Source organism: Gossypium raimondii, chromosome 7 (genome assembly GCF_025698545.1).
Source record: "Gossypium raimondii isolate GPD5lz chromosome 7, ASM2569854v1, whole genome shotgun sequence".
Taxonomy (NCBI): domain Eukaryota; kingdom Viridiplantae; phylum Streptophyta; class Magnoliopsida; order Malvales; family Malvaceae; genus Gossypium; species Gossypium raimondii.
Genome location: NC_068571.1, coordinates 52,411,262 through 52,420,993, shown reverse-complemented (window position 1 = coordinate 52,420,993; position 9,732 = coordinate 52,411,262). Strand labels below are relative to the sequence as shown.

The 9,732-nt window shown below is 35.3% G+C and overlaps 2 protein-coding genes across 3 annotated transcripts; one reads left to right on the top strand and one right to left on the bottom strand.

Moving 5' to 3' along the window:
• The first annotated feature begins 1,492 nt into the window (after positions 1–1,492).
• On the top strand, positions 1,493–6,283 carry LOC105791918 (beta-galactosidase). The gene is made up of 18 exons (XM_012620260.2): positions 1,493–1,825; positions 2,190–2,285; positions 2,381–2,493; positions 2,610–2,676; positions 2,776–2,868; positions 2,960–3,103; positions 3,286–3,374; positions 3,447–3,552; positions 3,641–3,728; positions 3,838–3,956; positions 4,046–4,210; positions 4,290–4,465; positions 4,559–4,668; positions 4,769–4,878; positions 4,960–5,070; positions 5,205–5,315; positions 5,415–5,620; positions 5,698–6,283. Exons 1-18 carry the CDS (start codon positions 1,628–1,630, stop codon positions 5,810–5,812), a joined length of 2,217 nt encoding a protein of 738 aa, XP_012475714.2. The 5' UTR covers positions 1,493–1,627; the 3' UTR covers positions 5,813–6,283.
• Positions 6,284–6,323: 40 nt separating this feature from the next.
• LOC105791993 (uncharacterized) lies at positions 6,324–9,732 on the bottom strand. Of its 2 annotated transcripts, XM_052633293.1 has the most exons (7): positions 9,342–9,732; positions 9,073–9,259; positions 8,645–8,831; positions 8,192–8,395; positions 7,417–7,716; positions 7,177–7,332; positions 6,890–7,051 (listed from the first exon to the last, which is right to left on the bottom strand). In XM_052633293.1, the coding sequence occupies exons 1-7, from the start codon at positions 9,546–9,548 to the stop codon at positions 7,027–7,029; spliced, it is 1,266 nt and encodes a 421-aa protein (XP_052489253.1). In that variant the 5' UTR covers positions 9,549–9,732; the 3' UTR covers positions 6,890–7,026. The 2 variants fall into 2 exon arrangements, with proteins under 2 accessions (XP_012475829.1, XP_052489253.1); XM_012620375.2 differs by having other exon boundaries at positions 6,324–7,332; positions 9,342–9,726.

Sequence of the window (9,732 nt, the reverse complement as noted above, 5' to 3'; positions counted from 1 at the left end):
AAGATATGGATAAATATAGAATAGTTTTACATCATTTCGTATATTTTTATATAAAATTTTCACTCATAGTTAGGGTAAGGTAAGAGTTTAATTCATCACATAATTTCTAAATTTTATTGATTTGTTTTGAAGTCACGAATATAGTTATATGTTTAATCATAGTTACAAATATATATGGGTAAAGATCCAACTGTCATATTTCACATTCCATTCATATAAATCATGCATATCAAATTTGATGTATATTAATATTTTTAATTATTTATTTTATGAAAAAAACATTCAATTGTTCAATAAATATTTATATATATATATATATATATAGTACTTTAGATCGGTTAAAAATTTACATGCATGACATGGACAATTATATCGATAAATTTAATGATTAAATCGTTAAAATATTAATCGTACAAAGTGACATAAAAGGCATATTACACTCTCAAGGAGAATATAAATTTAAACATCGGAAATAATATTATTGATAAGAGTAGCCATGAATTCCACACATAATCGTAAAAATATATAAAAATGAATTAAATCGATACTCAAATACATACTAATTGAGTTAAAACTATTAAAAGAAGTGTTTATTTCCTTATAAACGACTTAACAATAATCATAAAACTGTAGATAAATATAGAATTATAGGTAAAAGAAAATGAATTAAAAATTGAGAGGTGGACAAAACAGGACAATATCTATTGATTGAAGAAAAGAGAAACAAAAAGCATCCAGTTGCTCTTTTAAGCAAAACAATTGATACCCTTTACTCAAATAAATAAAAAGAACAAAAAATAATAGTTTATGAATGGAATATACACACGTATATATATGGATAAATGAAGAAAAAAATATTTAAATAAATAAATAAAATATACTTCTTTATTGGTACTGGTAGAATCTTTCTTCAAGTCACAACAATTTCAAAAGATACTACAACAAAGCATTATTGTTTGCCCCTATTTTCACACGTACAAAGGTTAGGCACAAACTCGATCCAATCTAATTTGATTGTAAAAATTTCAATCACGAGAAGTTGAATTTAAGTGACCTAAATTCGGAATGATCCTAACAAATAACATTTGAATTTGATATGATTTGAACCTAAATGAATCAATCTCAAAATGATTTGAATTCTCTAATCATTAAAATCGTAAATATTTTCAATAAAGATTAAGTTGTTCTTACCTGGTGTGATATATGATTAACGGAAAATAAACATGTTAAATTGATAAATTTTAGTCAAAACTACTAATGACAATAATGATTGGATCAGGATTCTTAAATTGAAAAAGGACTAAATGTCAAACTTATAGAAGTACAGGGACTAAGAACATAGTTCAACCAGAAATGGATGTTAAGTTTTCGTATGAGCGAGAGGGTGAAAGAGTTTCCTTCCCCCCACAAAAGGCAAAAATGTGGGCTCACTTTCTTTTTTATAATCCTTCAAACTCACTTATAAAAAGCAGTTGCAGAGGCACAGCTTCGCTTTGTCATTCATTCATAAACCAAAAACTCTTTTTTAACACTCTGCCTCCTTTCCCCATTTATGTAAAATTCATAAAAGCAAAGAAGCAAAAAAAAAAGCTCATTGATTTCTTCAAAGTGATTTGTTTGTTTAATAATGTGGGCCAAACACAACATGTTATCATCAACAACAACAAGAGCCAACATGTTGTTCATGTTATGGCTATTGTTTTCCTCTTGGGTTTTTTCCTTGGTTTCAGCCACTGTTTCTTACGATAGCAAAGCTATCATCATTAATGGCAGAAGAAGGATTCTCCTTTCTGGTTCTATTCATTACCCCAGAAGCACGCCTGAGGTATATATATGCTCACTTTTTAAAAAAAAAATATTTTTCGATGTCCATTTACGGTCGGTGATCGGGGTATATACACTTTAACACCCCTTCACATTGGGTTTTCATTAAACCTTTAGTTGAGCCGGACCAAACTCCTATAACGGACTGTTTTCATGTCTGGTATATATATACACCCCAGAAAAACCCTGAGGTATATATATACACTTTTTCTTTTTTATATTTTTCATATATATTTTACAATTCATGTTTGGATATATACATTTTAACAGCTTCTCTACATTGGGTTTTCATTAAGTCTCGAGTTGAGTCGGACCAGACCCCTTAAACGGACTGTTTAATTTGCCATTTTTTGTTGCATATGCAGATGTGGCCTGATCTTATAGCAAAGGCTAAAGAAGGAGGGTTAGATGTTATACAAACATATGTTTTCTGGAATGGACATGAGCCTTCCCCTGGAAAAGTAATGCACTTTCATTCAGATTCATAAAGTTCATAACTTCTTTTTTTTTCTTTCTATATTAAAATTTTTAATTTTTTCTTTTACTTTTTTTGCAGTATTATTTTGAGGATAGATATGATCTGGTTAGATTTGTTAAGCTGGTCCAACAAGCTGGTCTTTATGTTAATCTCAGAATTGGTCCCTATGTTTGTGCTGAATGGAACTTTGGGTAATTATTACTATTTTTACCAATCATAATGGTTCGAGTTTTTGTTTGATACTTAAATGGCACGGTTTCAAATCCTGTTATTGACACTGATACACTCTTTTTTTTAAATGATTCAGGGGATTCCCTGTTTGGCTCAAATATGTTCCTGGTATTGCTTTCAGGACAGATAATGGACCTTTCAAGGTTGAAAATTTTTAAAATCTTGATTTTATTTAAATACCCTTTTGTTCTTTTTATTTAATGATTTTATTAATCAAACTTGATGTTGACTATAATGTATAGGCTGCAATGCAAAAATTCACAGCGAAGATAGTCAACATGATGAAAGCAGAGAAGCTGTTTCAGACTCAGGGAGGTCCAATAATTATGGCTCAGGTTTTAAAAAAGAAAACCCATTTTATTTTTATCTTGATACTCAATCTAAACCTTTATTTTCATTTTTTTAATGAATTTTATCATATTATAGATTGAGAATGAGTTTGGTCCAGTCGAATGGGAAATCGGTGCTCCCGGCAAATCTTACACCAAATGGGCTGCACAAATGGCAGTCGGACTCCGGACCGGTGTCCCGTGGATTATGTGTAAGCAAGACGATGCACCTGACCCTGTGGTAAGTTTTTCAATGCCATAAGTTTCTTAATGCTTTTGCTTTTGTTAGTATACCCTTTTGAATTATTGTATCCTCTTTTCTTGGTGGGGTTTTGAACAATGTTGTTTTGAGTCCCACATCTATTTCTTAGTGCTTTTGTCTTTTCTAATAATATATTTATATATATCTTTGTACTGTCACAGATAAACACCTGCAATGGATTCTACTGTGAGAACTTTACACCCAATGCAAAATATAAACCGAAGATGTGGACTGAAAACTGGACAGGCTGGTATGTCAAACACAATTTTTACTTATACTGCCAATATGATTTTTTGTTATGCTAATCCGGTTTCGGTTCTAGGTTTACGGAGTTTGGTGGTGCGGTTCCGACAAGACCGGCAGAAGACATAGCATTTTCAGTTGCAAGGTTCATACAGAATGGTGGTTCATTTGTTAATTATTACATGGTATATTAAGCTCTGGTCTCTTTTGTGTTTTTACTTGAGGTCACTGGGTTTTGTTTTTAACATTTTTTCAACCCTTTTTTTGGTTCAGTACCACGGTGGAACCAACTTTGGCCGGACAGCCGGTGGTCCCTTCATTGCAACTAGCTATGATTATGATGCTCCTATTGATGAATATGGTATGTCGATATATGCATTAAAGATTCAAACTTACTTAATCAGAGAGCACTGTGCTGTACCGTTCCATACCGTGCAGTTTCATGAATGGTTGTTTCCATCTTAAACCAGGGCTTACAAGGGAACCAAAATGGGGACATCTAAGAGATTTGCATAAAGCAATCAAATCAAGTGAAGCAGCTTTAGTTTCTGCGTATCCTACAGTGACATCTCTTGGAAGTAAACAAGAGGTTAGTTTTTTCCCTGAGAACTCACCTCCCCGTTGTTTCGGTTCTGGCATTAGAAATTTCTCCTAATTGATGACTGTTTTTCTTCCTAGGCTCATGTATTCAAGTCTAAGTCCGGTGCATGTGCTGCATTCCTAGCAAACTATGACACGAGATATTCCGTAAAAGTAAAGTTCGGAAATGGTCAATATGACTTACCTCGTTGGTCCATCAGCATCCTCCCGGACTGTAAAACTGCTGTTTTTAACACAGCCAAGGTAAGGAAAAGATATTTTTGCATGAAATTCAATAGCTCTTTAATGTAAAATTTAACATTTGAATGCAATTGTTGCACAGATTGGTGCTCACAGCTCAAAGAAGGCAATGGTGCCTGTAAACAGTGCATTTTCTTGGCAATCATACACTGAACAAAGCCCCACTGCTGATGATCGAGAAGCAACTGTACATAATGGTCTCTGGGAACAAATATATCTCACCAGAGATGCTTCAGATTATTTGTGGTACATGACAGAGTGAGTAAGCCTACCCAAATGCGTATTACAATACCTTTGAAATCGTATTCGATTTCCTTAACACCATTTCCTTTCATTTTCTTGTCCAACCAGTGTAAAAATCGACCCTAATGAAGGGTTCTTGAAGGGTAGGCAAGGTCCTATTCTCACTGTTTGGTCAGCAGGCCATGCTTTGCATGTTTTCACCAATGGTCAACTATCGGGTAAACCTGAAACTCGGGCACTCTTCATTCATTACCCTCAACCCTAAACTTTAAACCCTAAATATAAGCAAAAACTTGGAACTGATATTCTTGTTTTCAGGTACCGTGTATGGCGGATTAGACAATCCAAAACTAACATTCAGCAACAATGTCAAGCTAAGAGCTGGGATTAACAGGATTTCTTTATTAAGTGTTGCAGTTGGGCTCCCGGTTAGTTCAGTCAGTTTTCTAATGTTGACTTTGATTTTTTTTCATTTTCAATGATATATTGTTGAATTTCATATGTTTCAGAATGTTGGCACTCATTTTGAGACATGGAATGCCGGCGTTCTAGGTCCGGTTACATTGAAGGGTCTCAATGAAGGGACAAGAGACATATCCAAGCAAAACTGGTCTTACAAGGTTTGTTCTGATTACTGCTCTACCAGACTGGAACTTTTTGAATGCTTGTTAAAGCATTTCAAAAGGAGTTTTGAGTTGTTGCAGTTACAAGCATGTCGATATACTAATAGACAATGTCGGCATGATGTTTTCAGATTGGTCTAAAAGGGGAAGCCTTAAACCTTCACACTGTTACTGGAAGCTCTTCAGTTGAATGGGTTCAAGGATCACAATTGGTGAAGAAACAACCTATGACTTGGTACAAGGTTAGGAAGTTTCCACTTTCCATGTTTGATTCAATAGATACCATGTTTGACAGAAAAGATCAAATCAGATATAAATATTTAACATCTGTTGTTTTACAGACAACTTTTAACGCACCGAGAGGCAATGAACCGTTAGCTTTAGATATGAGTAGCATGGGAAAAGGGCAAGTATGGATAAATGGCCAGAGCATAGGACGCCACTGGCCTGGATATATAGCTCGAGGTAGTTGCGGTGCTTGTGATTATGCCGGAACTTATACTGACAAGAAATGTAGAACTAACTGTGGAGAGCCTTCTCAAAGATGGTGAGAAACTATATTCAGTTTATGTTAGATTCATTTAGCCGATTCAAAAGTATTCATGGTAGAGTTTATACTTACAGGTACCATGTTCCACGTTCATGGGTGAAGCCAAGTGGAAACCTTTTGGTTGTGTTTGAAGAATGGGGTGGTGATCCATCTAGGATTGCTTTGGTTAAAAGAACTGCAACCGCATGAAGAAGCTCTCAGTTGAAGCTGCCTGCAATTGATGTCTAAAGAGATAGATTTGTGATAATGAAGTTCAGTTAGTTCATATTCAGTACATATATACTCAGTCTCCTTGTGAGTTTCAAAGGTAATTCAAGCTTTACACATTCCGTTACTGCAAAGAAGATATTGATTTGAATATGATAGAAGGCAATAAAGTGTGAATCAAGTGAAGTACAGCATACTCTGTTCGGCCAACAACAAATATTGGTTGTGAAATGGTCGGAAAAGAAAGCTTTATGTACATAGAGAAGCTATTATTTGTCTGACACAGCTTTATAAAGCATACTTAGGATCACTTTCTAATACCCAGGATTCCTCTAGCTTTTGCTGGAATCAAGTTATGCTTGTAAAGTCTTTAGCGGCAAGCAATTTCATTGCTTCTCCTTGTAATAGTAAATGGAAAAGTAATAAATCCAAGCATTTCAATAGCATTTTGCATGATGAATCCTTTGACAGAAGATGTTAGTGTCTCTTTGATCTATTTACTTGACTTGACGATTTTCTGATTCAAGTAATTGATGATATCATCTACATCTGTCTGAACTAGTAATATTTCCCGCCCTTGATGCCTCCATCGCTCCAATCTATTATGTACGTCCCTTAACGTCGAAACTCCTTTTTCATTGTTAAGCTGGCATAGTCTATTGATGCACTTCATTAAATACTTCCCAGCCTTTACTTTCACCTGGTAAATAAAATCTATCCCACTCTCTTCAGTCTCGAAAAATGAAGCAGATATACTATCAAGAGCATCTGTCAAGCCAAAAACAAGACAGGCACCTGCTAAAACATCTTTTTCACTACATTTGTCAATCCAGGTAGTTAAGTCCTCCCTTTCAGACTTATGTTTTATATGTCTTAGTCCGGCGTGCATAGTTTCCCTTGGCTGAAGTATTTTCCCTGTTGCAGCATAGTGCAGCAGAAGTCCACATCCATTCTCAGTGATACAACTGGGGCAACCAATCAATACGCCTAATAGGATTCTCCTTAAAAGAACATTTTGCTGCAGGTTAAGAACACAGAATGCATTTGAATCAGCAGATGCAGAACCATTGATGGTTGTATTACTACCATACTCAAGGTACATTTTTTCAGTTTCATTGAGCCAGATCCCAATCATTTGACAATCATACTCTTTTGCCTGAGCATAATCCTCCATCTTGTTATGAACTTTTGGTTTCTTAAGTTTCTTCTTGCTTGTAGCTCCTTCTTTGTTGTGCATAGTTAAGTCGAATTGTTTCAGACCCCAAGACAGAGATATTTTAGTCAAAAAATCAACTAAAAAATCCTGATTAGTTTTACTAGTGGGACTCAGAATCCAGGCAATATACCTTGCAGCAAACGTAGACAATGATTCCTTATCATGTACTTCTCCAACTTTGGGTGATAATGAGCATTTAGCTTGAAAATTCTTCTGGGGAGTTTTCTCAGAGAAGAGTAAAACAGAAGCAAAATAGAACCAATCAGGAAAGTCTATTGCCAAAGCCCTGCAAGGAAAAGATTTCATCTTAAATTTTTCGAGTAAAGAATACGGTGGGGGTGAGGGCTAACCACTTTGTACTGGAGTTTACCAGAGAGATCTGTGATCTATGCTCTGAACTGCCACTGCTGTCGACTTGATAGCTGGACACAGTTGTTCCCCACCAAGAGATACTAGTTCACTGGTGGCATGCACTAGATGTATAAAGTTTTCAACAGAGAAGGCTCCAACTAAAATCCTCAATAAATGGTTCTTATTTGGGAAATATGCATTAGAAAATGGTAGCTTAGATCCCATTTCCACAGATAAGCCCCACCATGTTGGTCTGGAAATTACATCCAAAATTGCTACCACTAGTCCAGCCAGAAGATCTAGTACAAAAGCCAGACCCCTGTGTTAAAACTAAATTAATAATGAGGAAATGCTTGTTAATTAAGTTACACTAGATGAAAACAAATACAATTAATGATATAACACATCTTACATGCATCTATTAGTCAAAATATATTGTCAATAGAATCAGCAAACTGTAAACAACTTTAAGTCCCTTGGAGTTTGCCATAACATGCTTCCATTACAATATCTCAACATATTATGAATCAATCACAATGACCATCACAGTGGTGAAAAGAAAAAGTGCATAACATATACATGAAAGAAGAGACAATTCAAAGCTGCTTCTATACACCTAAGAGACAAATAAGTACTTGCAGAAAATGAGAGAAATCAGGTTGTTGGAAATTATTTATGCTATAAGTAATGTGGAACCAATTGGAAAACACATTCTGAAAATAATTAGTGCATCCAACAAAGATATTAAAACAATAGTCACAAGAAACTGAAATATATGTGAGACGGGAACTTACGTTCTAAGAAACCAGTTATGCAATAGAGCTCTGGTCTCGATAAACATAACAGGAGAAAGTGCCAAGCATATTATGATGGCACGCCAATCCATTCTCTGGTGAAATTCCTCACTCAAACAAAGGAAAGGCCTTTCTCTGGTATCTTGTAATATCTTTGAAACAGCTTGCTTTAGAGTTAGGGGGTCCAGATACCAGAAGAACAACCTGCTCAAAGAATAAAACATAAATCTTAAGAAAAATAACTTACATAACTCGACTAAAACAAAACATTTGAGCACTTATGTGTAAAGTGGTAAATAGTAGTAAAAAGTCTATTAAAATATGTAAATCAAGCTTCAATATACTTCTCACTCTTCCCGTTTTCCCCTTATGCTAAGTTTATCAACAGTTAACCAAGAACTAAAGTTGGTTAACTTCTGTATAGTGTAGTAGCAATTTTTGTTCACAACGAACCTCAATGGTAGTTCCTCGTTTTCGAGGGACAGTTCAGCAGGTAAATGACAATGCAACTTGGAAACAGCAGCACTTCTTCCTTCAATTGATTCTACAAGAATAGGTTTATGCGGGGATGAAGACAGATAGCAAGATGCCAAAACCGCGACCCTTAAAACAGCTCGTAACAGCAAATGAGAAAATAACCCTGCAAAACAAAGATCATATTATGTGACAGGTAATGAGATCCACCAAAATCATAGAATAAACAAGGCAAAATATTTCAATCCCAAATCTAAAGAACAAATAACCAAAAGCATATTATTTCAAAAAATAAAAAAGGAGGTTCCGCTCTCCAAGATCAATCTTCTTAATCCTCCACTACTTTATTTAGTATAATTCAAATAAATTTCAAACTAGTACTAACAATGAAGCATAAAAAAATTGACCTTTTCCTTGTATCTTTGCGTGAATGTTGTTAAACATTTCAACCAATTCCACGCAATGTAGACCCAAATTTGAGCTATCCATAAGCAAAAACTCTTCATTTTGAAGCCGCGAAACCTTGAAAGTAACCGAAGATGACAAAACGCTGATGATCGTCTTCACTAAATACTCGATCAGCGAATCAATAACCTAAGCGAAATCATAAAATTTAGGCAATTGGGTAACCTCCTATTAGAAACCCTAAAAATTACAAATTTGTATATGAATTCACCTGGGGCGACTTGAAACACATAAGAGATAGAGCGGTATCCAAAACCCTAAGCTCAGAATTAGGGTTTTCATCGAGGTTGAGAGATTGGTTTAGCTTCGAAATCGAGAGATTGAGAGTTTCCTCTTCGTTTTCGCGTGCGTTGATCGGTAATTGGAGGTGAAGAGCGAGTTGAGCGAAGAGTTCGGTGATTGATGGCGTCGTCGCCATGGTTTTCCGACAATCAGACGGCTGATACAGTGGCGGGCGATTGATGATGATGACTATAACGGCGGAGGATGATGGGATTTCCCGCCATAATTGAATTGATTCTGGGCCTTTGGTAGTTATCAATGGGCTATGTATGGTAAAATTGTGGTTTAGTTAAATTTACTTGTCCTTATCGATTTATGCG

Bases quoted from the DNA above. Each gene is read 5' to 3' on its own strand.
- LOC105791918 (XM_012620260.2), top strand. From the start codon at position 1,628: ATGTGGGCCAAACACAACATGTTATCATCAACAACAACAAGAGCCAAC. The intron at 4,879-4,959 runs GTTAGTTCAGTC...CATATGTTTCAG, and splicing joins GTGTTGCAGTTGGGCTCCCG to AATGTTGGCACTCATTTTGA. The intron at 5,621-5,697 runs GTGAGAAACTAT...TTATACTTACAG, and splicing joins GGAGAGCCTTCTCAAAGATG to GTACCATGTTCCACGTTCAT.
- LOC105791993 (XM_012620375.2), bottom strand. From the start codon at position 9,548: ATGGCGACGACGCCATCAATCACCGAACTCTTCGCTCAACTCGCTCTT. The intron at 8,396-8,644 runs GTTCGTTGTGAA...TTCTTTGAGCAG, and splicing joins AACGAGGAACTACCATTGAG to GTTGTTCTTCTGGTATCTGG. The intron at 7,717-8,191 runs GTAAGTTCCCGT...GTTTTAACACAG, and splicing joins CATAACTGGTTTCTTAGAAC to GGGTCTGGCTTTTGTACTAG.